Source organism: Anas acuta, chromosome 14, assembly GCF_963932015.1.
Source record: "Anas acuta chromosome 14, bAnaAcu1.1, whole genome shotgun sequence".
NCBI lineage: Eukaryota > Metazoa > Chordata > Aves > Anseriformes > Anatidae > Anas > Anas acuta.
In genome coordinates, this window is record NC_088992.1 from 1,671,843 (window position 1) to 1,699,216 (window position 27,374).

Genomic DNA, 27,374 nt, shown 5'->3' on the forward strand with positions numbered 1-27,374 from the left:
TATTATTTTAAATTACCAGGAAAACTTGTGCTGGTTTAGGGGCTGGGGCTCTGTGGTACTGTGCCACCAGGGCCGTTTTGCTGAGGCTTTGCTCTGGTTTGTGAGGTTTCAGCTAATTTGCTCTGAGCTGTTGCTGATGCCCTGCCACACGGAGCCGTTCAGAGGAAAGCTGTGTGTGTTCCCAGGAGCCTCTCAGCTGGTAATGGGTTCATCTCTGCAGCAGTGTGGCAACAAGAGGCGTTTATCCCCACTTCCCATAGGAGAGGTGCCTGGCGATGCGTTTCATTTAAGGCTGTTTGAACTTGGTGTATCTTTGATGTCTGTGAAGTTCTTGTCCAGAGTGATCAGGACAGGGAGTGTGGGCTCTGGGCTGTGTCCGGGAGAGTTTCAGACACCATCTCAACCCCGATGTGTCCTAATGTCTTAAAAATACCTCCTTCTGGTACGAGGGCCAGAGCTTGCAAAGGTCTGTGGCAAATCCAGGAGCTGAACCAAACTCCCTGGAGCTGATGGCTTAGCTGCTGGGTTTCGCTGTCCTGAGGGTGCTGGGAGATGCAGGAATTGATGCCGGAACCTTTCAAGGCATGGGGTGATAAAACGATGGCTTGGGCTTTCTGCATTTTCTCTTTTCCTTGCGGTACGTTTGAACCTCTGCTGCCCACAAAGAGCTAAGCTGGGATTTCTGTCTGCAGCACTTTAACAGCCTGCCATCTCTGACGGCTGCACAAAACTCACTGTCCCGAAGGAAGCTCACAGCACACAGAACACGAGCGGTGCCTCCAGCTGCTCCCCAACCAGAGCTCGGGGACCTGCGAGGAGCCGTCCACCTCTGATTTTCCTCCCAGGCGGGCAGCACGTCGTGCAGCATTTACTTCTCATTTCTTGGGCCATTTGAAGCGCTCCCCTCGCCTCCTCTTTCAGAACACTCACCTCCATCTGATACCGAGTCCTGGCTCTGTGAAGGCGCTGGTACATGGGGTGGCTGAACATCCAGCTAGTTACTGAGTAACTCGCAGCAGCCCTTCTCTGCGCTCAGCTGCAGCTCACACGCCGTGCTGGGGTGTGTAAATCGGGCTGAGGGCTGGCCCTGCTGTGTATGGGATTTAGAAGAGGATTCGGGTTGTTGCTTGCAGCAGCTCTCAGGCACGGGCTGAGCAGTCAGCGAGCTGCGCTCCCACAGCCCCCGTGTCCTGCTGCGCACAGGGGAGCTGGAGGCTGAATCCAGATCCTGTCAGAGAACATTTTGCTGCTTCCCACTAACTAAAAGCTGAATCTAGCCACAAGCAAGGAGATTATTTTCTGTAGGAAGCTTGGAAGAAACTCCTGTTTTTTCCCTGGGAGACGATGCATGAGAACAAATGGGAGAGTTGTTGCCTGGATGACATTAACCAGTTGGCAGCTTAGTTTGAGGAAAAAATAGTGACATAAAATCGGCTTATTTTTTAAGCCCAGCTGGAAACTAGTCAGAATTCATCTCACCAGATAAGGATGTTATAAAATACAGCATCGGACTCCAGCAAATGTATTTGGAGGCAGGAAGGAATTTGCTGCAGAGGCTTGAGGTGATTCAGAGTCACACCAAGTAGATGAAAGCCTCAGCCTCTGCCTTCTGTGCCACTTCACAGACAAAGCATTTCAAAAACAAAAGTTGTTTTTTTTTTTTTTTCTTAAAAAAAAAAAAATTGTGGCACAGCCTCAGTGCTTCCTTGATCTGCCTTGATGTTTATCATCCAGCCCTTTTGCTCTGCTCCTCGGAAAGCAGCACTTAATTCTTTAAGAAAATTAAATCTCCCTGCTTCCAGTGGGACTAATTGGCCCTTGTCTCGTGGCGCTCCTCGGCTGCTGCGGAGCTGGGAGCGCGGTCCCCAGGGAAGGGCTCTGGGCTGGGGCCAGCAGGAGCCCGCTCTGGCAGTGACATCCCAGGGCAGACGGAGCGGTGCTGGCCCAGGGAGGGCGAGGGCTCTGCCTGCTGCAGCCTCGGCAGCCCCTGCGTGGAATTTTTGGGCTCTGCCCACGTGGGAGCCGCGGCCACGGCCCCAAGGCTCGGGTGGAACAGGCGCCGCTGTTAATAATTGACTGGTGAGATAATGAAATAGCCGTGCCTGCTGTTTGCTGTTCTTTCTTTTCCACCGTGGCCGTAACACTCTGCACGATGGAATGTCATAAACCAAAGGGCGATTTCCACAGGCGAGGCAGGGGAGTTGTGCGTGGACGCGGCTTTGGAGCCTGTGATGTGCCCGGGGCTGCCGGCTGCCTCTGAGACATCCCGGCCACGTGGCGGCCAGGTAAGTGACGGGGGAAATCGCCTCTTCGGCACTCTGCAAGTTAATTGATGAATTGCTTCTTAATCTACAGATAAGTGCGTGTGTTTGGGGAGGGAGAGAGGTTCTGCGAAACGCAGGGTGCGGACCTTGGAGGCCCCCAGGGCGTGTGTCTGTGTGGTGCTGCCTTGCTGTCCCCAGCTCCCTGCACAAGCAGATGTCTTTTCATCGGGACAGTGCCCACGGCAGCGTGTCCCGGGGCAGCTGGGGGATGCAGATCCGAGGACCCAGCTTAATGCAGCGTTTGTACGATATCTGTATGTGGTTTGAGCACTGCCAGGTGCACCCCGCCGTGGGTGCCTGAGGGACCCCCGAAGGACTAACTCAGGTCTCGGGTTGCTTCCTGAGCAGCATCTGCTGCCGAAGTCCAGCAGCTCCCATCCGAAGGCATCTTTCCTGTAACAGTCAGCAGGGAAACAGGCGAAGGAGCAGGAACTGTCCTGGAAAAGAGCAGCCTCGTGTGATTGCACGCAGCCTCCTGAGCGCCAGGGCTCAGCCTGCGCACCTCGGAGTGAGAAAGATGGGATTTCACAGGGTGCTGCTTGCTCCTCGGGGCTGCACGCTCTGCGTGTTTGCGAGTAAAGGACGTCTGGGGCTGTGTTCCCGGAGTGAGCTCGGTGTGTGCTTTCCCCAGTCTTTTTCCTAATCATCTCCTGTCAATTTTGCGGCATATGCTTGGAAACTGTTTGCAAAGGTAAGCGAGCGTTTAATTTCTGCCTGGGATCCCGAGTGCCTTGCGTTTCACCACCAAACCTGCGCTAATGTAACTAACAGGTACTCCCAGATCAGCTTCAGCTCCTGGTAGTTTTTCGGGGCTTGTTATGGAAACCAGCGATAACAGTGATTAGTGTGAGCAAGAATAAATGCTTCTGCGTTGTGTCCAGATGAAAGATATGGGAAAATACTTGAATGCAATGCTTGCCAAAGGACTGGGCTGCTCTACTATACTGTGTTTCCTTTATATACTTCGTGTTTTTCTTTTATTCCACTGGAACGCTCTGTAGTAACTGGATAATACATTTTAGTCTCCCTCAGCCCGAAGGCAGGCACAATTACAGCTGACATCTGGATAAAGGAGACTGAGCACAGGCATCTTCTGGGAAGGAATAGTTTCTGTTCCTTACATCGAAATAAGTGAGTTTAAAAGCTAATTGTTTTTAAAAATTAAATTAATTCATCATAGTAGATTTGTATAGAAGAAAATGGAAGTGCTAATACTGTTGGTTAATTATGTTTCATACTGGCAATGTGCTCTAAAATAGTGGGACAGCTGCGTGCTTTACTGAGGCCAGCAAATTCCCACAGGAATTAAGCTGTGGGCAGCAGAAGTGCTCTGGAGGCAAGGTGCTGGGTGCCCTTCCCAGGGTAGGACTTCGTAACAGTTTTGTGGCGAGGCAAAAGGTAGCACAGCAGTGATGGTGTGATTGCATCTGCAGGATAAACTCTGCTGTGCAAGGGGGAAACTGCCTCGGGCAGGCTGAGAACAAACCCACCTGGCCTCGAGCCGCTCTGCTCCGTGTTGCCCCGAAGCTGCCGAAAATGTGGTTTTCTGCTCTTGGTTGTCTTAAATGTGTTGGGAGTGTGTGTGAGGGGTGTGAGAGCTCTGTGTTCAGTTTGAATTCTCTTTTGTGTTTCCTAGGATGTTAATAATCTAATCTGTAACGAACTTGCACATGTATAAAAATCACCAGAATTGTTAGAATTTTTTCTCTTAAACTTTGAGCTCATTAGAGTCTCTAGTCATTAGAGTTTCTAGTTCTTTGGTGCTCTTGAATCTCTTCGAGTCTGTTCTAGAATGATGAATTTGTGGGATTAAATGAGCTCAATCAAGCAACAAAAAAAAAAAAAAAGAAGATTGTGGTGAAGTAAGAAAGGATGGAATGGGAAAGGCTGGAAGGACGCTCACGTGTTTGGGCTGAAGCAGCGATTTCCGACAAAAGCCTTTTTTGTGACGTGTTTTCCGAGGTAGAAACAAAGAAAGTGTTTGGTGGTTAGTAGATTAGGGAGCGATGACGGTGGAAGCCAGGAGACGTTTTTCAGGCTGAGTAAGGAAAGGCAGTGAATCTGAGGACAGTGGGGAAGTGTGCGAGGGGTGGCTGCTGTAACGAGAGGGTCAGGCTCTGCTGGGCGCCCAGACAAGGTCTCTCTCTGAGGGATTGCTAAACCTGACCTTCCTCATTAAATCCTTGGTCAGACATCGGGCCGTGGCTCCCAGGCCCAAGATAATTTTATTTGGGCTGCAGTCTTTTTCAGCCGAGCAGTCGTGTTACTGAGATGGCAGATGTGTCGGCAGCGAGGTGCCCTCACCCTGCAGATCCCTGCAGGGAAGGCGAGTGATGGACCAGCTTCTGGCCGGGCAGAGCTCCTGTGCCCATCAATAGGAGCCCCATCCTTCCATGGAGAGCTAGGCAGAGCTGGGTGAGGGCATTTAGGAAGATTTATTCGCACAAAATGAAGGGATATCGAAACACATTCTTATTTTCATCTTCCTTGAAATTGCTCGGGACGTTTCGGTTGCTCCAGAAAGCCAGAGGCCTGTGTGTGTGATTTCGCTGGGAATGTTTACATTCCTCAAACTGTGGTGAAATTTATTAATGTGCACATGAGTCATAAACCGCCTCTAAATCCCACTTAGGCTCTGTCTCAATAATGTCTGACACTTTGACTTTCTTTGGCTCCCAGTAGCAGGGAAAGTTTCCCACTGGCCCCGTGTAAGCCAACCCTGCGAGTTTGTCTGTGGGCTTTGACACACAACATCCCTGGCAGCCGCCAGACAGCGACCTGCACGGTGGTGGAAACTGCACTGAATCGGGAGTCTGTTTTGTAGAGACTTCAGACATCTTGGAAGAAAAATACAGGTTAGCAAAGGTGCATGCCCAGGCATCCAAAGGGGATGCCACCTGCTCTTTTCTCTTATGCTGCTCTCCTGTAAGACAAGTCTGAAACCTGAAGTTGAAAGTTCTTCTAATTTATAAACTAGAAAGGCAATAAAGCTGGGAGAGAGACTTTCCGAGACGCTGGCACAGGGACAATCGTCCAGACACGCTTCCCTGGATGTGGTGTCCTTCTCCTTCCCTTGCCCTTTATCATGTGAAAGTGGTGGAATTTGAAGACTTCAGACTTGTCTGGAATTTCTGCAAGTTTCACAGCGCGGTCAAAGGAACAAATCTTGCTAAGACGTGGCGTGTCTGGAGAGAAGAGAGACGGGCACTGGGGCTCCGTGGGTCACCGTGTCCTGCGTGTGCGTGGGTTTCTGCCCGGGGGGCGATGTGGGAGCCGTGGGCTGGCCAGGAGCTGCCTCCCGAAGCGAGGTACCACGGATGTGTTTTGGGTGGCCTGTGAAACGGATGGGTCAGGTGCTGTGATCTGTGCAAGTGATTGGAATCTGAAGAATTTGGGCTAATATTTACAGAGTGTTTGCCCTCTGATAAGGAGCGGGTCAGTCACAAACACAAACATGACATAATGTCGGTAGGTTGGTCCCAGAGCTCGCCTTGCCTTTCACACTTATCTCTCCTGTTCTTCAGAGAGCAGCTGCGTGCTGTGGTTTGGTACAGGTTAATCGCTGTGGGGCTCTTGCCTTTATTTCCACGGAACTATTTGTCTAAAAAAGGCAGTCTTACAGAAATCGCCTCAGTAAACTTTATTGGAAGTGGACAAATGAGCACAGCCATGACAATACTATTTTTTCCCTACTATTACCACGGTAGAAACTTGGAGCAAATTTTGTTTTAATACATCAGGCATCGTTATCTGGGCCCAGAGTGTGTCAGCCTAGTGTCCACAGCATCCTCCGGGTTTTGTTCAGCCTCAGCCTGCTGTGCAGCCATAGCTGATCACGTTCCCTCTTGAGGTCCCGATTCTCTTCCGTGCTTGTGTTCACCTCATCTCCTTGGCAAATCTACAGAGCAGCGACTTCGTGCTCTGTATTTGCAGGCTGCTTTGCACAGAGGGCTGTGCTCCGCGCACAGGTTCCTGGGCAGAACTGGAGTAAGTACAATAAATGAGGGGATGGAAGTCAAGCCTTTAAAAAAAATAAAACAAAAACCAAAGCAAAACAAAAAAGCACCTTTGTTTGGATCTTAATAGCTGTTAGGGGCTTTATTACCTCCTTGGGCATCTGGAATGACACAGTTAGCACACTTCCTTCATCTTCCAGTGTCTTTTGTTCCAAAACACCTTTAATTTAATGTTTTTCTTTTTCTGGAGGGTTACAATGAAAATACTGAGAGCTTGCCTGGAACATTTGCTCTGTGTCACGGGCTTGCCAGGGCACTTCTAAGACCCAAACCAGCGTGGTCCATGAAGGTGCTCCACCACCGACCAGCTGAGGAGAACAATGACTCCGTTGTTTGGCAGCTGAGGTTTAACTAAATTCGTCTTTCCCTTTCACGTGTGAAAAGGAGACAGATTCCACATAGTTCTTTGAACACATCAAGGTCCGTGATTTTTGCTACCTGAGCTCAGGAAGCATCTTCCCGAATAGGGATGACGAATAGGATGGTGGGTTTTCCCTGAGATGTGTTTCATTATCGTGTTGTTTAAGTTTTAGTGGAGATTGTGGATCTCAGTACATCACGTCAGTCCCTATAATTTCTATCGCTTCAAGGACGTGACATTGCAGGCTTCACTCAGACTGAGCAGACACTCAAGATCAGGGCCGTGGCAAGAATGGGAGCAGAGGGCACCAGAGCAGAGAAAAAAGTTCTCAGGCTTATCTGGCACCTCCCTGCTGCCCAGGAAAGGCTGCAGGTGGCTCAGGTGAGAGGCTGCCACGGAGGAGCAGGCAGAGGAGGGAATGCCCTGTGAGCTGCCACCTCCTCCTGCGTCCTGCTGCAAGCACAACTCGGTACTTGCTGCTGTTGTTTCCAAGCCAGGTGCTCACACCTTGAGCTTCTAAGGCACAGAAATAGTTCCCTGCTCTTTCTGGTATTGCCGTGAAAACCTGAGACACGAATTCTTCTCTTTGTTGCTGCGCTCGCTGTAAATTGCAAGCAGAGGTAGCTGGAAAGAACGAGGGGGAAAGGTTCTTAGGAAACACTGCTATAGCAAACCAGGAGAGCTCTGTCGCTGATGCACGCAGAGCCGCAGCACGAGTGTTATATAAATTCTGCACATAGCTGCAGAAAGTCAGAGCCAGCTTCTGGCTGTAAATCCAGGCAGCTCCACTAACTTCGGTGGAACGGTGCCAGCACGTCCCAGACAAAGCCTTGGCCCGGCCTATTAATAGCAGCCGTGGGGGAATCGAGCTGCTTGGAGAAGGTCCACTGGAATAAAATTTTGATTAAAAAATGGAGATAAAAATGACAGAGGAATCTGCTTTCTGGTTCTCTCGTGGAATGTGGCTCCCACGGGGTTTCATCCTGTGCGGCTCCCAGCACCTCCAGGTACACCCAGGCTCGCAGAGCTCACCGAGCATTCGCTCTCTCATATGCTTTTCTCTCTTGATAGGTTCAGAAAATTCAAGGTTTTCTTTACACCAGATTTCTAAGGTTTTTATTTCCTTAAATTCTTCAGGACGCCGATGAAAAGCATGGGAAATTTCGTCATCAGCCACTCATGCTGTGTGTTTCCTGTGAGACAAATTTCACGGCTGTGTTTAGATCATCCCTAGGGAGAGAGAAATCTTCTCCAAGTGTCCGGGAGTTGATTTCTTGCTGAAATTTCTGAAGGACCCCAGCAGAAGTTCCCACTTGGTGGTGGTACGCTCCTTTCATTTCTCAGAAACTAGTTAATTTATTTACTGTGCCCTACAAGTCCAAGTTCCCTTCAGAGATTAACTTGTGTATTTTGGCTTCCATCCACCTCTTCCCTTGGCTCCAAATGAATGATACCAGCACTGTCTTTGAAACGAGGCAGGAATGTGAAGGTTTTTGATTAAACGGCGGCATCACCGCTGGAATCTCCCCGGCAGCTTTACGAGGCCCCGCTGCAGATGTGAGTTGTTGGGAGTGGCAGGCGAACCTGGGGGGAGTTCCACCTTTTTCAGGAAAACAGGCATGTGATATTTAGCTAGTAGGATTTGGAGACAGTTTGTGTTTCTTCAGAAGGAGCATGGCTGCGTAAGGTGAGTGCAGCCGTGTAGCTGCAAAGCCTCCTGATGCTCAGGTGAGGGCTGTGTCCATCTGAAGGAGAGCCAGGCGCTGACCCAGGGCTGTGAGCATTTCTGGAAGCACAACCAAAAGTCACTTTGAAGCTTCATCCCGCCAGGTGTGTGCTGTATTCAGGTACCTCCAGGATTAGGCAGCACTGAGCCGGGGCTTTCAACCTCTCAGACTTATTTCTGGACAGACTCAGAAGCTAGCTTTGAAGCTGGCCCTTGATGCTTTGTAACTGCAGTGAGAGGACATCCCCTAATTGTGTACATCTCTTAGATTTATTGAAGATCTCAAAACCTCTTGTTATTAAAGACTGAGTCCCTCCATTTGTGGCAGAGGAATTGTTCATTCCAATATCCTGATAATTGCTGAAGCCATCCAGCTACTCTGAACGCTGCTTTCAGGTTCTCACCACCACCATTTGTGTGATGCTCTGCCTGGTCTCCCAAAGTGCGGTTGGGATCCTCCAGCTGAGTCTTTTTCACATCTCTGTTTTTTTTGTTTTGTTTTATTTTAGGATCCTCTGAATATTACCGGAATGTGACTGCGGTGCAAAATGTACTTTTTCAACAGCTCAGTTGCAGACATCTAATCAGACCGTTTCCTGGAAAGGCTTCGACATGGCTCTGTCTGGGAACGAGATAGAAAGATGGGCTCATGGGCAAGGCGGCCGAATTGGAGAGCTGGTGGAGCCCGCGGCCTCCCCTGACAGCAGCCGTGTGTCTCCAGTGACGTCCCTTGGCAGCACGGAGCAGCTCCTGCACCTCCCTGGCAGGGCAGACTCTGCTTACAGCTCTTTCTCAGGGGGATCAAACGTCCCGGAGTATCCCACCCCATCGTGCTACGGCGAGCACTGCTCTTTGCCTCCCGAGCAGGTACCGTACATGGACTCAGAGTACGTGAGGGGGATTTATAACCTCAGTGCAGCAAACGCTGATCTCAGGTGGCTGCCTCCGCACAAGGCACCAGACCCGGGCACCCGGGGCATCTCTCCCAGCGCTGGGCTCGCGGGGGGCAGTGGAAGCACTCCTTCCCCCGGGGCTCCCAGCCAGGGACCGCCACCCTCTCCTCCCGTGCGACTCGACAGCTTCAGGGTCGCCAGGCACCTTGAAAACACGAGAAGGAGGCGTAGCTCTGGAAGCCCCAGCGAGGGCAGTGCGCAGCCAGCTCACGTGGACGTGTCGTGGAGCCAGAACAGGGCTGAAATCCCTGAGGCTGAGGCAGCCGGGAGAAAGCCTGTGCAACACAAAGGTTGGTGGTCTGCTGGTTCTGCAGAGGGGGGGTCTGTATCAAAAGGTCTGGGGCTAAGGACAGAAGAAAATGCAGAGAGGAGCCCAGCCCAAAAATCTGTGAAGAGAAGTAATGCCCATGTTTTCAGCAGGCCGTCTTCCTTCATTTTTCAGGAATATTTAAGGACTGACTCTGTGGCTAACGTCTCGAAAATGTTTTCCGCTTACAATTCAGCTCATGCTCATAAAATTCCTGACGAGACGAGCTCCAAGCCCTATCCTCCGGGGCATGCCAACCCTCGCACTGTTAATGATACACAGGAAGACAAACAGCATCCCTGCAGCGTGCGCAGGCCAGCTTTCAGAGAAGCAGATCTGCGAGGTGCGGTGCCAGAGCCCAGCCGGTGGAAGGGGTCCTTGCTCTGCGCCCAGTGCCCGCTCCGTGCCGAGCTGGACCGGGATGTGTTTGAGGACATTTGTGACTTACAATATATGGAGCATGCTCCTCTAACTAAAAATGCATCCGGGAAGCTGAGCAGTTGTAGAGATGGAAAGCAGTGCTCTAACTCCAAAGGAGAGCTCGGGAGTGGTGCTGGGGAACTGCTCCTGAGTCCCCAAGCCAAAACACAGAAAGCGTCGGTGTCCTGCAGCTCCCGTGCTGACCACACAGATGATGCCGACCACACAGCTTTGCTCAGACCAAAGGAGGATTCCGCATCACAACTTCTAAATGAAGTCAGGAAAGAAAAACAAGCCAGTAACAGCGATCCTGAGCTTAGCATGCATCTGGAGCAGGAGGAGGCTCCTGCTCCCTATCAGAAATACCAACCTGGAGTTCAAAAACAGCTCTCGAGAGAGCTGCGGGACGATCTTGCTGGTGAACAAATAAGCAGGCAGACAACTCCCATGCTTTACTACCTTGCTGGGGGAAAAGCCACCAACATCCTGCACCACCACAAGCTCGCCCAATGTCAAGAGGGCTCAAGGAGCTCGCCAGAGGAATTTCCAACAAGCAGCCAGGCTCCCTCGGTGAGGAGCGGAGAGATACAGAGGGAAAGCAGCCAGCTCCAGCCAGCCAGCCTGCACCACTGGTGTGCTGATGATGGTCTGAATGAGGCTGAAGATCTCGTTCTCGGGAGTCCTGCTTCATCCATGGACGAGAGTTTCAAGAACGACTACAGAGAGAAACTTAAAGTGGCCCAGAAAAAGGTTCTGAGAGAAACCTCCTTTAAAAGAAAAGACTTGCAGATGAGTTTGCCTGTTAGGCTGAGACAGAAGCCCTCCAAGAGGCCTTCAATCGAACACCTGAGATCTTTCTCATTATCCGGGGCAAATGAGGAAGCCAAACTCGCTCCTTGTTCCCCTCCTCCTCTGGAATCCTTAGAAAGGTTCAACAGAGATGGAGAAATAGAGAGGCCACAAAGGGGTCAAACAGGGGGAAGGAAAAGGGAAACAAAAGAGGAAAAGAAACTCTGTTATTCTGAGCCTGAGAAACTCGATCAGCTCGCAGACAAGGAAGCCCCGTGGAACCAGGCCAGGGGTGAAAGGACTGAGCCGGGCACAGAGGCAGCCAGGAGAAAGACCCTGGAAAACAGAGGGAGGGCACTGTCCAGCTCCAGCATCTCCCGGACAGAGCTGAAACAAATCCAGCACACCGCGCTGGTTGAATACATGGAACGAAAGATTAGCCAGAGACCAGGAGGCACGCAGCACGTCCCGCTGCATAAACCACCCCTGCAGAAGAGGCCCTCGCTTCCCAAGTGGCCTCCTTCCAACCCCAACGGGAGCAGGAAGATGCAAAGCGATGAGGTTTTCTGCCAAGCTTCCTCTGAAGAACCACCGCCAGATGTTTTCTCTCCTTCGGCACTTGTCCTCCCCCCGAGCGTGGCCGGCAGATGTGGTCCCAGCTCTGCCACTGCTGGGTCGGTGCCCTCAGAGCCCAGCCTGTGTCCTGCAGCCGTGGGGAGCCGTGGCTCTGAGCAGGCACCAGCTGAAAGCCTCCCCGGGGCTGGAGCTCCTGCTGCTGCCCCGGCTGCTGAGAGACCCGAGTCAACGCCTCCTGCTGCACAGGTGAGAGGGGCAGGGACAGGGGCTGCTCTGAGGGAGAGCACAGCGGCTGTAAAACCACTGAGCAGCAGGAATGGGGATGAAGGTTTGGTTTTTAACACGTGGTAGGGAGATGAAAGGAGTCGTGGCAAGGCACGCTTGCTCAGTCTGTAGGAAATGCTGCATAGGGGTTGGAAAACAGAGCAAATGCTCTGTTTTTGCAGCGTGCCAGAGAATTAATTAGGGGAGATTTTAAAGAAGTGCTCCCAGTTTTGACGCATTCGTGATGAATGATAACAATTTGTTATTCTCCAAAGCATTATGTAAGGAGGCATTACCAGCAGCAGACAAACAACGCGTTCCTCAGTGTGCGGAGCTGCAGCCATTGCGTAAGGGTGGGAACTGCAACGGCCGACTGAGCAGCGACTGAGCAGTGACTGAGCAGCGTGCTCGGCGCTCGTTATCCTGCAACAAGTGGGCAGTTTTACAAAGCAGTGGGGGGAAGGCTTCTAGCTAAAAATTACCCTTTGGGAAGTTCCTGAAGTGACTGGAAAGCTGCTAGAGACCTGCCTGTTGCTTTGCTTCTGCTGTGCTCTGCAATCACACCCTGGGAACTCAGGAACCTTTTTGGTTCCTGAATCTGAAGGACAGTGGCTGTCAATGTTGTTGCAAAAGGGGAAAAAAATAAAAATAATAAAGAAAAGAAATACTCTGTTATACTACAAAAATTATCCAACTGAAGAGACTCCCAAAAACACTGGCCACTTTCTGAGTTGTGGGGGTCAGTGGGAGCAGAGCCTGTGCTTTATTGCTAGCCCTCACTTGGTTTTCTAGGAAAAACAGGTGGATGCTACCTAGAAAGAGTCAAATGGCATCTGCAGTAATAAAAAGAGGTGGAGAAACTTAAAACACCAAACAAACAAAAAACCAACAAACACCAGCTTGCTAAACCTACTCAGGTTTATGCCCCCAAACAAGGGCGTGAAGCCGAGGCAGCGGCACGGTGCGAGCCTGCCGCCTGTACCGGTGCCGTTCTCGTTTCCAGGACGCGGACAGAGGTGCCAGCAGTGCCAGCGGGGCCGTGTCACCACCTCAGCCTCGTGAGAGCTGCCTCGGCATCCCCAGGTAAGGCTCCAAGGGGCACGGGGGCTGTCCCCCTGGTTTCTGCCGTGGGTACCGGTGCGCACCGCGCCGTGCGCCCGGGGAGCTCCTGCGGACACCGGGAGCGCAGCTCCCCCCTGCGACCTCCGGCAAAAACAGCAGCTGGGAGGGCTCGGGGAGGTCCAGCCTTGAGACTTTAATCTGGAAAGATGACGGCAATTGCTTGTAGCTGCTTAAACGGCCTGCAAAAGCATCTGTTGTAGAGGAAGTGTCTCAGATATAAAGGAACTTCTTTGTTCTTACAGTTTCCACGATCCTGTGGGAGGTGGGTGCCAGAATCACGAACAAAACAATGACATAAGTGGACACTCTCGTCAGGACGCCGAGGAACTAGCTCCTGAAACCTCTATTCCCAGCCCGAGAAGCGGCAGCAAGGAAGATGCCCAGGTGGAGAAGGAATGCCGAGCCGGATCTCCAACTGGCAGTGCTTTAACGGAGCGCCCAGAGCAGCAGCTAAAGGCAAGCGATGCTGCAGTGCCTCAGGAGAAAGGAACTTGCTGCCACACGGTGCTGGCTCAGTCTCACCAAGGAGACAAAAATGCACCCAAAGGTTTATTTGCAAAGGAAGCAGCCGTGCTCGACAGCCCAGAGGATATTCTGCAGGAGAGAGAGACAAATCCGTCCAAAAGGAGACTGGGGTCTGCTGAGGACCAGCGATACCAAGAACTTGCGATGGAGATTGTTGCCAAAGACAGTTCTCTGGTTGATATTCTCATGCCTTACCCAGTGAGAAAAACTGCTCTGGACCTGATGGAGGGTCTTTTTCCTGCTGACGTTTCCATGCCGGATAAATCACACAGAAGAAAGGCAGATGGGCAGCAAGCACAGGGGAACGAGTAAGTAGACTAGAACAATTAACCAGTATTTTAAGGTCTTATGGTGCATGAATATTAAGTATATACTAGTGCTAAGAAGACTTAGTGATTTTTTACACTTGTTTTGTTACTGAAATATTTTAGTTTTCTGATATACGTGTCAAGAAATGAGAGAGAGGCTATGAGTGTGTAATGGGAGAAACCTGGAGTAAACTACACCATGCCAGCAGCATGCAAACAAACAAGCTGCGTGTATGGAAAGCAGGAGAAATAAGCAGGCTGTGCATTAGTAGGTGGGCATTTGTGGTATGAGAAATTTAACCCAATTCTGCCAGGGTAATTTGCTGCTGTTCAGCCAGGCTGTGTGGTTCCCACACCACGCCATTCACAGATTTTGCAGATCCAGGTGTGCAGCAGATTTGTCCACTCCTGAGCCTGTGGGAAGGGGAGCTGGGGCTGCATGTAAGGCCAGGAGCTGGCCTGGGGATCCCTGCTGCTGAAGGTGGCAGGAGACAAAGTCCCTGCTGTGAGATGAGAGAAAGGTGATTCGGAAGTAGAGATGCATAAAACCAAGGACATAACCAGAGAATGGTAGAGGCTGGAAACGATCTCCAAGATCATCTAGTCCAACCTTCAGCCTAGCACTGCCAAGTCCCCATTAAACCACTCACAAAGCACTACATCCACACATTTCCTGAACATCTCTAAGGATGGTGAATCCACAACTTCCCTGGGCGGTTTGTTCCAATGTTTCACAACTTTTTCAGTGATTAAATTTCTCCTAATATCCAACCTAAAGCACCCCTGGTGCAACTTAAAGCCATTTCCTCTGCTGCAATAGGGTCTCCCCTGAGCCTCCTTTTCTCCAGGCTAAACAACCCCCGCTCCCCCAGCACCCCTCAGACCCTTCACCAGCCTCATTGCCCTTCTTTGGAGACGATGTTCATGAACAGAACTCTAAGTGTTTGTCACAGGTGTTTGTTTTCTGTACAAATAGCAGGAAAAGCAATGGAGATGTGCCAGAAGAATGTTCTGAACCTGAACTCAATGCCAAGCAAAGGAGTGACAGCCCCATTTGTAAGGGAAACCAGACCCCGAACCCGAGCGGAGGTGACACAAAGGACCTGGATGACATCACGTGTAAGAAAGTAGGTGGCTGGCCTGCAAAGGAAGCGTTGTTTCTTCACCACCACGACGTTATTCATGTCACATTCATGTACTGTGGGTGCTCCTATTCATGATGTGTATCCCAGTAACAATGTTTCACATACAACTTTGAATCATTTTTAGTTTTTTTTTCAGTAGTAAATTTCCTAGTGAATTGGCAAATTGGTCACAAGCGGTGGTGTTCAAATTCTGCCTGGCTTTACTCAGACCTCTCCTTCCACACACTCACCTTCAGCAGGTTGTTGGGGGTGGCTCTGCAATGAGCCCACAGGTTGGTTATCCCTTTCCTCGCACAGCCAGCTCCCGTGCAGCAGCTGGCTCCAATCTGGTTTCAGTAGCTGTAAAATTCATTACAGCTGGCAGTGTAAATAAGAGGTAAATATACCTCGGAAGGGTAACGTGTAGCTCTGAAGAATTAAATTATTTTTTCCCTGTAGAAACTTGGCCATAACCCCTCTCAGGTAATTATAGTCTGCCTTCCTGAAGTTCCTCCTGCTGTGCGTGTGGTGATATTTTTCGTTGCCCGCTGTTTAACTGCTGCTGCTCTTTATGGTGACGTTGGTTGATTTCCAAAAAAAAGCTGATATCGCTCTCCCACTCTGCTCTCGGGGCCTCTTCCCACAGTAACACCGCTGTATTACACAGCCTTCCCCGCTTGCTTTGCTACTAGGCACTTTGCTCACTGGCATCCACTGAAAAAATCACTTTTTCTGTGCATGTTATAAATGAAATTCCAGTCAGTTCTTGTGTGGTAAGAGGGCTGTGGCTTCACGGTCACGTCTTAGACAAAGCCGTGTGTATACATGTTGTAATCTTTGTTGTAGATTATTTCTGACTCTGGTAGGAAGCTCTCAGAGCTAGGAATTATATCAGCAGTTAAGGCGATTACCAGTAATTTGCTTTTCAGAGGTTGAGAATTAAGTACACCTAGCATGATCTTTCCTTTTTTTGTTTTCCAGAGCTTGAAATTATTTTAAGTCTTAAATTCGCCAAAGATGACATGAGAAAAATCCCTTCTTCATAAACGACACGACTTCCCTTCGGCAATAAGCCTCTTGTGATTTTTTTTTTTTTTCTCCTTTTGCAGCTGGAACTCGTCTCCAGCCTGCGCTCCAAGCTGCAGGCGCTGTGGGAGGACAGGGAGCTCGTCCTCTCAGAAGCCAGCGAGTGCGCCGCGCGTGGCAAGGAGCTGGAGGCCACGGTGCACGACGTCTGCAAGCCCAACGAGTTCGAGCGCTACCTGATGTTCATCGGGGACCTGGAGAAGGTGGTGAGCCTGCTGCTCTGCCTGTCCAGCCGCCTCGCCCGCGTCCAGAACGCCATGAGGAAGATCGACGGCAATACAGATGCGGAGGAGAAGGTGGGTGATGAGAGCACAGGGTGTTTAATTTGTCCAGTCTGTGTTTTTCAAGGTGGGGCTGTGCTCTCACAGCTCTGAACAGGTGGGATTGTACCCGACCTGAGCCAGCCGCTTCTCAGACAGCGTTTGGTACCAGGCAGAGAGGGACTGGGTCTTTTGGTGCCGTTTTGGACAGTTTGGTGCTGGAGAGCCCTCGTGCATGGCCAGCAGCACCTCTGCTCTCGCAGCAGGGCGGTGGCGTGGCAGGAGCAGCAGGACCTGGGGCTGAGCTTTTGAACCCGTGACCGCTCCCTCCGGAGCAGCCCACAACCTGTGCTTCAGAGGTGGTTGTTTTCCCACTGGTAACTGCAGTGTGGTAATTACTGCTGTCAAACCTTATTTCACTTAAAGGGCGCGTCTGAGCTGTAGGGAGCAGGAGGAAGATGTGGTTGTAACTTCAGAGAGGATTTCCTGCAGTTTAACTCAACCAGCCGCTTTTGGTGGAAAATTAGGAATTGTCTCATTCCAACAGGAAATCTTTACAAGTCTGAAATATGTTTTTTTGTTTTTTTGTTTTTTTTTTTGTTTTTTTTCTAGCTGAGTTTATCCTAGGAATCCTGAGTTTCAAGCTGACTTTACCCTAGGAATGACGGTTTCCTGCTGTCCTCACTGCTTTCAGACATGCTTTTATCAAAGCGGTACCTGCTGCTGTTAGGTTTTGTTCAGAAATTAGGATCCCTGGTGTTACTGCTGGGATCCCTGGAGCTGGGCTGCTGCTGACCTTCCGTGCATGTTGTAGAGGTTTGTTGTAGTTGGAGCACAGGGGGCACTGAGAATCCTCCCGTGCAGAGCGATGAGGAGAAGCAGGACCTACCTGCTCTGAAATGTCTGCCAGGTTAACGCAAATAATTCCGGGCAGCACTCCACACCTAACGGACTTTGTGCCTTGTGGTTGGCAGGGGGCTGCCATTTCCGTAGTGTTCTGTTTGTCCTCTTCATGTAAATACATTAAAATCATTTATTCAAGACTTGGAATAACATGCCCGAGAAAGGCGTGTTTACATGCCAATATTTTTTGCAGGTATCCCCCAGTCACTGCAATTGCCCCGGCAGCCTTGCTCTTTGATTCCAGCTGCCGACCTCAGGATGCAGGTGGTGGCAGTTGCTCTGTGCTGTTTGTGGACTTGGTCCTGAAACCAGAGATTTTCCAGCAGGGCTATCCCTATAAAAATCATTACAGCTGAAAGAGAATGAGCTAAAATGTGAAAGGTGTTAAAAGCCCGTAGGACAGGCGAGGCTTGATGCTTGTGGATTTGGGAAAAAGAAATCTTTGATGAACACTTGTCTGCATCACAGTTATTTTAGTACACCTTTAATAGAAGGAACGTGATATTTTTCGTATGGCATTGGCACTCTGGCCACACACAACTCAGAAAATACAAAGAAGTGTGCTTAAAAAACTGCTTAAAGAAGAAAGATGCAGGATACAATCAAATTAGCAGAACGTTAAGTACATTGATTTTTGTCCTGAGGGCAGCATGGAAGAAGTGAGCCTTGATGGGATTTACTGGGAGTCTTTACCTTGCAAGCCACAAGAACGAGTAATTTAATCTAGGAAAAACTCATGTGGAACACAAAGCCCACAAGAGGAAGTAATTAAACTAAATCGAGTGTGGCTTCCAAATTACGATCCAGAGTCTGCCAGGAACGATGAGTTTTCACAGTGTGCTGCTTTGTTTTTTCATCCCGTTAGCAATCGCTGAACGAGCGGCACAAGCTCCTGTCCAGGCAGCGGGAAGATGCAAAAGACCTGAAGGAGAACCTGGACCGCAGGGGCAGAGTGGTCTCCGGCATCCTTGCCAAATACCTGACGGAGCAGCAGCTGCAGGACTACCGGCGCTTTGTGCAGGAGAAGACCTCCTTGCTGATCGAACAGAAGGACCTCGAAGAGCAGATCAAATTTTTCGAGGAACAGTTAGAAAATCTCGAGAAGAGCATCCCCCTCTAATACCCTAGCGGACCGTCCGTTTTTGTACATGGTAATTTGTGACGTTTTCCTGGGAATCCGTGCACGCTGACCGCCCTGGGCTCCCGCTGCTGACCTGTGTGCTGCTGTTAGTGCCCCAGGACTGACAAGTGCTTCGAGGCTCGAGGCACACTCTGGACACGCTTCCCCCCCTTGGAAGGCCAAGTGACAAAATCCTGCGGTGTGTAGCAGGCTGCGTTTTGGAACTGACTGCTAGGATGTCTTATTCCTCTAAATGTGTCGTGTATTTCCCCTTGTCCTCTGTCTGTCTGTTTCCAGATTGACGTGACTGCAATAAAAGAGCAGCACGAGTCTGCACCTCGTGGGTGGGCGAGTGTTTGAAGTGGAAAACCACGCGGGTGTGCAAATCTGAACTGAGATTGAACAAAACCGTAGGGAATGCTACGGATCGTTTCGGTGAAACTCCTGCACTTGTTCCTACTGCTTATGTATGTGACACAGTAAAAATGCATTGCAGTGGAAGAAAATAGTCATTTTCTTAGTAGTTGCCTTCCACAGGTACCTCCTGGCTCTGCGCAGCCCAGGTGGGCTGTCCAGTAGCAGGTTGTCTTATGAGGGCAGAAAAAAAAACGCCAGTAGGTGTTGAAACCATCTTAACAGAACATTTCTGGGAAGGTTAAACTCTGAACTTACTCCTGCACGCTGTGTTTGCAAAGTCCTTGCTATGCTTTTGAAGTGTTTATTTTTCAAGCAACGCCTTTGGGGGCTGTTTTTAAGTAGCTTTCAATTGTCAGCGTGCACAAGGAGTGCCGAGCGTGGGGAAAGCGCTCGGCTGCAGCAAGAGGTAGGTGGGAAGAGCGGAGGAAATAATTCGGTTTCAATGAGGCTTTATGTAATTCCCTTGGCAAAAATCTTTTAAACTAACGTTGTGTTTTGAGTCAAACCAGTGATGTTGCTGTACTTAAAATTTGAGTGATTTTTTTTTAAGGTGTTCAGTGAGAGGAATATTCGGTGTGAGCTGCACACCTCGGTCATGAATGAGGCAACTACGAATCTAACTCAGGTTTCTTCCTTGGTAAAACAGATTTCCCCTGTTCCCTGATGCTAGGTGTTACCAAGAAATGTTTCACTAGCGGTGCCTCTGGGGTCTCCAGCTGCTCTCCCTCTGCCTTCAGAACAAACTGAGGTGGTGTTAGGTGCTTCACGGGGCCCAACAAATAAGGGTTGGCTCTGTGGCTGTGGGACTGATGTACCCTGAACAGGGCTGCAGAGGTGGCTTCAGAGGTACGTCTACCACGCTCACCAAGTGCCGTAAATGTATTTGCAGTAAAGGGTGCAAGGGGATGGTTTAGAACAGAGTGGTTTTGTCCTGCTGGTCTGAGCAAAACGGATTGTGCCGAATGTTGGATGTGCTGATTTCCTGGACACAAAGAACTGCAGCGAGCAGTGCCCCAGCTGTGCAGCTGGGTGGCCATTTGGCTTCAGTTTAGCTCAGCAGAATAAAAAGTTTGAACTCCCTCAGGTGGCTGAAGAATGGGGCAATGTGTCCGTGCCAGCTGACACCACTACAAAATCCAGTCTCTCCTAGACCCATAAAAACGTGTGGTTCCTCTCCTAGCTGAGGGTAACCAACTAGTCGGAAATAAATTGAAGCTGGTACGTGCCTTGAGGTGCAAGGATGGGTCTGCTCCCTTTAGTTTCTCTTGGCTTTTTCCTGCTTGGTGTCATGGAGAAGATTTTTGCTGCTCCTACCACTCTGGCATTCACAAGTATGTTTCGAAGAGCAAAAATTAAAAATAACTTCTACTCCGTTTTGCAAAAAGTCACGGATCTGTGCTCCTTGTTACTTTTTCTGAACTGTGAATTTCAGGCAAAGTGAAAATGATGCAGCAACGAAATTGAAACCTCTTTGCTGGCAAGCAGAAACACTTCCAAGGCACCAGCAGGTCCGGATGTCAGGTGGGTCTCGATTTTGATGCTGATCCTTTGTTATCGATTTGTTTCCAGTGGCCAAGCCCAAGGCAGCGGTGCCAGCTCCTGCTGGAGGGAAGTCGTGTGCAGTCCTGCTGGAACACCGACACGCTGAGATGCAGGCTTGTAAAATCGCAGTCTGATGGGCAAACACAAATGATGATTTAACCTGATCCCATCTTAAGAGCTTTGCAGAGCGTCCTTCCTAACGCATAGGAGCAGCCCTGGGTACTTGTGCTAATGGCCAAAGGCTGCGGTGGCTCAAATTCATGTCTGTTACCTGCGAGGGAGAACTTTTATTGCCTAGAGCCAGAGGGATGAGCAAATACAGCAGGTGTGGGACAGAGCAAGTGGCCAGTGGAAGGAGAACATGCGTTCTGCTCGTTTGGGAGTGCCTTGGCAGCCACTGCGGGAATTTTAGAGGTAGTGGTTCACTTAGGATTTGGTTTAACACCCACTGCAACGTGTGGGAGTCGCTGCTGGATAAGGAGCTGCTGTTTCAGCCTCTCAGGCACTAAATTGAAAGGTTTTTATTATTTTTGTTTCTTTAAACCCTGGCCTCGTTCTCTTCACGGGGGCGTTATGCTGTTGGACTTGTGCGTGCAGAGCTAATTAAGGAAGGGAGGGGTGCAGGGGTTAATGCAAATGTGCTGCAGAAGATGGATCTGGTGCCTGTGAGAGCTGGGCTTAGTAAATGGGAGGATGTTCTCTCTGCTTTGGGGATTCATGGCAACCATCTGAATAAAATTTTAAAAATAAGCTCAGAGCAGCGTTGCAAAGCTCATCTGCACCCTACGGGAGCCCACGGCTCCGTGGAAGGATAGGCAGGCAGTGGGAATCGTGTAGCCTCTGGGCTTAACAAAACGCACCCAAGAAGCAGCTCATGCATTTCCCTGTGAAACAGCAAAAGGCATTAAGGGTTGTGTGAGAGATTCTGAAATGTCACATGAGCCTCGCAGCTGAGTCATCTCATAGATAAATCCACGGAGAGAAAGCACGGGCTGAGCCACAGGCTTGGTTTGGAGAAAAGAGACTGCTGAAATCGTGTGCAAGCAGCCAGGGGTCTTTGTGACAGCCTTCAGCCCCTGGGACGAGCACAGGAGCATCCCACAGCCCCTCAGCATGTAACCCCGTGTGAAGCAGACCCTTGTGACATCCCTGCATGGTGGCAGCTCCTGATGGAGAGGCCCCAGCACCCATTTTGGGGGTCCCGCTGGCTGCCCCCTCCTGCCCGTGAGGTCAAAAGCCCTCCCTGGCTGTTTTTTCCTGGTGGTAGGAGACAAACATTTAGGCACTGCAGTCAGGGACAGAAGCTGAGCCCTGTACAAGGGCTGGATGTGCTTGACGATTTGCTTTGTCTTATAAATTAGTGAAATAAGCCTCGGCCCTGGAATGGCAAGTGAATGTTCCTCATCACGATGCAGAGCTCTGGATCTGCATCGTCCTGCTCTGCCCCTGCTGGCCCACAAAGTGCTGTTCGTGCCCGTGCTACGTGCAGGCCAAGTCACTGCTGTTCATCTCTTCATGAATTTATAGGGTCCCACATTAGCACAAATTAGTGCAATGAGCAAAACCAGCCGTGTTGCCACTTTACTTCAATTGATATGCAAATCAGGAAGCAAATGCACCCAAGGAATGTAGGTCACGGGGGAAATGTGCAGAGCACGAGAAGGGGGGAGCGAGGAGGAGCTCAGGGGGGCTCTCATGGCCCTCCCCTCCCCTCGGTTCATTTTGCAACTCCTGCTGGGTCTGGTGGTGGTTATGGAGGGACTCTGCGGATGGACGTTGGTTTGGTGATAAAGCCAAGACCTTGTAAAGGCTCCTTTGCAGGACAGGGTCAGCATTGCCCAAGGATTTCATGCAACAGCTCTTTGTATTCAATATACTCGTGAGAAGAGAACTGAGACAGGAAAAGTCGACCTGAACCAGCCCACAGCTGCCTTGCCTCATCCTGCTCGAACAGCCCTAGCCTGGAGGACAAAGTCTGGCCTCTCACACAGCCACAGCTCGGAGCTTGTTTGTGAACCTCTTGGGCGCAGATTGTTGGGCTGATGCTCCTCCGGACCTGTTGTGCTGGTGAATGGGCAGAGTTGTAACAAAAATGACCTGAGTCAGGGGCAAACAAACATTAGCTTTGGTGATCCCTGCTGCTAAAGTAAAACCTCCACCGGTTTCGTTTGTGTAGCCACTTCAGGGAGTGTGGAGCGTTCACCGGTTACCGCTGCCTCTGCTGGTGTTGCCTACAAGTCTACAAAATTACCTTGATTTGGATTTAAATACCAACAACTGTGTGCTTTACAGAAGTGAGCAGGGAGATTATCTCCGTATTGTAGCTGGAAAAGGGGGACAGGGCAGGTAGGCAGACAGGTCACCAAGGGAAAACAACCCCTGGCTCCTGATTCCTGGTCCTGTGTTGTATCCGCACCCACCACTTCCAGCTTTAACTCGCTGCCAGCCCTCTCCCACCCTGTACACCGTTTCCACACAGCACAGGCAGAGCCCAGGGGCAAGGGTTTTGTGGTTTTGTGTTTTTATCCTTCCCTGCAATCAGCTTTGATGGTGCAGGAGGCAGCCCCCGGCTCTGGGCAGGGCCACAAGCTCAGGTTTGCCTGCCTGGCTGTCCCCTCGCGGCGCTGCTGGCGTGCTCAGGAAAGCCTCCTGGTTAAACTTCACAACTGCCAGGCCTTCGTGTCAATGTCCCATCATCTTTAGCTGGGTTTGGGCTTCAAGGAGTGAAACGTGAGAAGAAGCTGCTAAGCTGAGGGATTCATGGAGCAGTCTCTCTGCCAAGATACTCCCCTGATTTGCTAAAAATCCCGTACTGTGTCCCCCCACGGTGTCAGCAGCAGCACGTGCCACTGAAACCAGGAAAGCTGAAGGACGGGTTTTACTTCAAACGGAAGACAATCTGTGTTTTTGTAAAAAGGGCTGCTTTTACCTCAACCTGAAGGCGATCTGTGCTTTAGTGAAATGGCAGCGTGTGTTCTCCGCACCTCTGAGTGTGTTTGCACCTGGAGGCACGCAGACAGCACTGGGCGCACTGATCGCAGCCTGCCCCGGCGCTATCTTTTCCTGAATGCCCTCAGCAGGGAGGAGCGAGCTGAGTCACGGCACAGCCTCGTGGGCACAGCCAGGCCCACCCCACCCGCGTGGCACTGCCAGCCTCGGCACCCCCTGGCATCACAGCCCTTGGCCAAGCACCTCCTGGGCACGTGGCGAGGACCAGGGCTCCTCCAGCGCTGCTGGGGGCTCCAGGGGCACGCTGCTTAGTCGTGGAGAGGCCTCCAAGGAGGGAGGAATGCAGAACTTCCTTGATGGGACGTGTTGCAACAGAGCCTTATCGCAGACGTGACTTCTGCTTTCTGCCCCGCCGCAGCAGCTCAGGAGCTTTGAAAGCTTCTCCCTGCTTTGCGAAGGTGAAGTCGTAACCACAGCTTGCAGTGGTTTTCGGGTGTTCTTTTTCTGAACCAAAACACTCCATCCTCACACCTTACCTCTGCCTCAGGTTGTTTTAACTCAAAATTAGCACTAAAAATTCAGCCATGTGCTGTGACTACATGCTTCACCAGACCTATTCATAACAAACCCCCAAATAAGACTGAGTCAATCCAGAGACGGCTTCCAACTCGCACCGAGGCAGCCTCAGTTCTGTGGGCGCCTCAGAGGTAAGGCAAACACACATGCACACTTCCGTGGTTTCAAAAGCTACAGCAGAAAGGTGTTTAATGTCACTAAATTGAGAAAGGATTTTTAAAACAGAGCGACAGACGTTTTTCCTGGAGCTCTGCAGCTCACCCCGCAGTTTCAGATGACCGCACCGGTCACTGCTCACACCACCAGCCACGGAGCAAACAGAACTTTTTTTTTTTTTTAACCCTACTCCAGACATAGAAGTCATGAGGTGCTTGGTCATTAACATTGCGTAACACCTTAATTAGTTCAGTACGGAAGCAGACGGGTGCAGAATAATCCCATTCTCTTCCCAGAGCAGCTGGCTCGGACCCTTCTGCACTCAGCGACCAACGCCAGGACCTCAGGGCCGACGCTGCAGGGAACAAAGGCAGCGCCTGCACGCCCTGCACGGTCCTAGAGTGTTTGGGGGAAGCCAATTACAGACGACAAGAGGAAGCATGAGGCGTAATTCAAGGCTGGAAACAAAAACCAAAATCCACATTCCTGGAGTCGCTGACTCAGAGAGGCAAAGCACGCAAACAAGTGTTTGGGACAGGAACCCAAACACCTGACTGGGACAGCAGCACGGCAAGCACAGAACTTAGTCACCTCTGTCACCTCTGAGCTCTGCAGCTTTGTTGTTAGTTTTAGATGAAAAATGAGGCAGTTTAGCAGACTGTGCAAAGCAACCAAACAGTTCCTCTTAGCTCTGCCTCTTCGTCTCAGGTTAACTTTAGCCACATAATTTAAAAAATGATAACAATCTCATGGCAAACGTGTTGCTCGCAGTTAGCATGCTGTTTGGAGCTACACGTCGTTCTCTCTATATAAAACAATTATAATACAAAAGAAAAGTGAGTTTTAGATCCGTGATTCATGCTGTTGAGATACACGTTAAGAGGTCATGCAGACATCTTATCATGAAACACCCGCTGAACAAAGCCCAATCTCTTTATAAATATTTTCATAAGTAGTCCAAAATCAAAGTTCAGATTTTAAATAAAAAGAATCAGACGTACAAGCCTAACTCTGTTTCCAGTTGGCTACTCACACTGCACAGGATCTGAGTCCTGGTTTTCCACTTCAGTTTTTTGCTATCAAATAACAAAAAGGTTTTCACTCAGATTAAGCGATAGCACTACGGTCAGTTTAAGCATTCACAGTTTTGAGACATGGTTAGTTAGTACCACCTGGTCAAAAAGTCCCTCAGGAAGAGGAAAAATAAAAATAAAAAAGCTAACCTAGGCTTCACACTGAGGTAGACAGGTCAGAGTGACTGAGCAATGAGGGTGTTTTCTTTTTTAACCTCTTAATCTAATAAAATGCTTTAGGCAACAATTAAGACACGTTAGTATTTCTGGTAGTGAGAAATTTCGTTCTGAAAAAAGCACAATTTGAAAATACACAATTTTAAAATAGAAATATTCCTCCTCTGTTACCAAAACATTCAGAAACGTCATAGAAAACTATGCATCTTTCCTCGAACGCGAGCCTGCTAGGTAACAAGCCGTGTTCAAGCAGCCGGCTCCCAGGCTGCTGTTCACAGTGTAAAATCCGCGCTTCTTTACCTTAGTTTGGCTCTTCGGCTGAGGAGCACAGACCAAGGAAGCTGCACCTTAAGCATTTTAACCTGTCTACACAGAGTCCGTGGCCTTCACCAATGCATCAGCACGGCACAAGGACTGTCTGTAACATTCCCTGCGCAGTCGCCTTCCCTCAGGCTTCTGAGAACTGGGTTTCAGCTGGCGGCCTTTGAGCCAGACCCTGTTACTGGCTCACTGGAACTTACTTCTAAGAAGAAAGACACGGAGAGAAGAAATCTAATTTACTTCTTCAAGAGAAGACCAAGGCCCCCAGTCACAGTATTGAACAATTCCGATCCCCAGAAGGCAGTGGCTAGTGGCCAAAGAACAGCTCGGAGACCGGCCGGCGTTTCACAACGACCTCCTCTTGCTCCTCCTCCTCCACCACCTCCGAGAGGGAACAATACGAAGGGAAGCTCCCTCTGGTCTTTGGCTTCCTCCTCGGGCCTGTCGTGGCAGCCAAGAGCTTGTTCAGGGACGAAGGCTTCCTCAAGCCTTTGGTGAGGTCATAGAAAGCCATGTCATCGGATATGACCCCCAGGAACGTGCTGGTGGAGCTCAGGATGGAAGCAGCGATCTTGGTGCTCTTCTTTATGGGCAGGGAGGATCCCCCAGTGATTTCGACGCTGGGGTCCCCCAGCAAGCGCCTGATGGCAATGGAGGCCCCTTCCCTCAAGCACTGGTGCGGCTTTTTCCCACTGTAGTCCCTCAGGTCGGTCTTGGCGTGGTAGCTGCGGACCAGCATGCTGATGACGGTCTCCTGGCCGTGCATGGCGGCGAGGTGGAGCGCCGTGTAGCCGCCGTGCGACCTGGCGTCCACGTCGACGTGCGTGCCCTCCTTCTGCGCCACCTCGATGATGTTCCTCACCATGTCGCAGTTGCCGTTCTTGGCGGCCCAGTGCAGGGCGGTGAAGCCCGAGATGAAGTCCCGCCTGGCCGCCAAGCTGGCGTCGCCCAGCAGCAGCCCGTGGAGCTGCTGGGACCACTGCCCCTCGGCCGCCATCACCAGCCAGCGGTGCTCGGCCTCCTCCAGCGGCACCGCCGCCGGCTCCTCGCTGGCCCGCAGCGTCTTGGGGACCCGCCGCAGGTTGGGTGAGCGGCACCCGGCCTCGTCCTCCTCCGGCAAGGGCGACAAGGCGGCTCCGGGCTCCTTGGGCTGCTCTGGGGCAGCGGCTGGTGACGGCACGCAGCGCACGGGCAGCATGCAGGGCTTGGGCACCGGCTCCCGACGGCTCCCGGACCCGCCGGCGGGCAGGGGCACCCCGCCACCGCCGCTCCTCTGGAAGATGCCACGGAGCTCGGACACGGCACGGGGCGACGGCTGCTCCTCGGGGGGCGACTTCAGCGCCTCGGGGGGCGACGGCTGCTCCTCGGGGGGCGATGGCAGCACCTCGGGGGGCGACGGCAGCGCCTCAAGGGGCGACGGCTGCTCCTCAGGAGGCGATGGCAGCACCTTGGGGGGCGACTTCAGTGCCTCGAGGGGTGACGGCTGCTCCTCGGGGGGTGATGGCAGAACATCGGGGAGTGACTTCAGCGCCTCGGGGGGCAACCACAGTGCTTCGGGGGGCGATGGCTGCTCCTCGAGGGGCGACTGCAGAGCCTCAGGGGGCGACGGCTGCTCCTCGAGGGGTGATGGCAGCTCCTCGGAGGGCGACCTCAGCTCCTCGGGGGGCGATGGCGAGAGCGGGGGCCCGCCGCCGTCCATCGGGACGCCCCCGGGCGGCGGTGGGGGCCGCAGGTGCCTCTTGAGGACGACGAACTTGGCGCCGTCGCGCTCCTTCACCGTGGCCACGGCGTTAACCGAGCGCTTGAAGAGCTCCCGGCGCTCCGCCCGCTCCGCCGCGTCCCCGGCGGCCTCCAGCAGCGGGCGGAAGGCTCCCAGCAGCTCGGCGTTGCGCACCCACCCGCCGCGCTCCCTCAGGAAGCCCAGCACGGCGGCGGGGCTGAGGGCGAGCTCCGCCATCCCGCAGTCGCCACAGGTGGAC

General features: G+C 51.4%; 2 protein-coding genes across 6 annotated transcripts in view; one reads left to right on the plus strand and one right to left on the minus strand.

Moving 5' to 3' along the window:
• The window catches only part of SHROOM1 (shroom family member 1), a 28,542-nt gene extending 9,773 nt beyond the window's left edge, over nt 1–18,769 (plus strand). For 2 of the 3 annotated variants that reach the window (XM_068697999.1, XM_068698000.1), the window contains exons 2-7: nt 8,937–11,718; nt 12,740–12,819; nt 13,101–13,691; nt 14,668–14,818; nt 15,925–16,197; nt 17,930–18,769. In XM_068697999.1, coding sequence (XP_068554100.1) covers nt 9,040–11,718; nt 12,740–12,819; nt 13,101–13,691; nt 14,668–14,818; nt 15,925–16,197; nt 17,930–18,184 — 4,029 coding nt within the window. In that variant the 5' untranslated portion in view covers nt 8,937–9,039 and the 3' untranslated portion in view covers nt 18,185–18,769. Of the gene's footprint in view, nt 1–1,951; nt 2,286–8,936; nt 11,719–12,739; nt 12,820–13,100; nt 13,692–14,667; nt 14,819–15,924; nt 16,198–17,929 lie in introns of those variants that run through there. The other variant, XM_068697998.1, reaches the window with a different exon arrangement.
• A 5,058-nt stretch (nt 18,770–23,827) lies between these two features.
• SOWAHA (sosondowah ankyrin repeat domain family member A) lies at nt 23,828–27,352 on the minus strand. Of its 3 annotated transcripts, none has more exons than XM_068698005.1 (2): nt 26,843–27,352; nt 23,828–26,779 (listed from the first exon to the last, which is right to left on the minus strand). In XM_068698005.1, exons 1-2 carry the CDS (start codon nt 27,350–27,352, stop codon nt 25,703–25,705), a joined length of 1,587 nt encoding a protein of 528 aa, XP_068554106.1. In that variant the 3' UTR covers nt 23,828–25,702. The 3 variants fall into 3 exon arrangements, with proteins under 3 accessions (XP_068554106.1, XP_068554104.1, XP_068554107.1); XM_068698003.1 differs by having other exon boundaries at nt 23,828–26,800; XM_068698006.1 differs by having other exon boundaries at nt 23,828–27,352.
• Between the last annotated feature and the right edge of the window lie 22 nt (nt 27,353–27,374).

What these genes read in the sequence shown, in the direction of transcription:
- SOWAHA (XM_068698006.1), bottom strand. Translation starts at nt 27,352, where the DNA reads ATGGCGGAGCTCGCCCTCAGCCCCGCCGCCGTGCTGGGCTTCCTGAGG.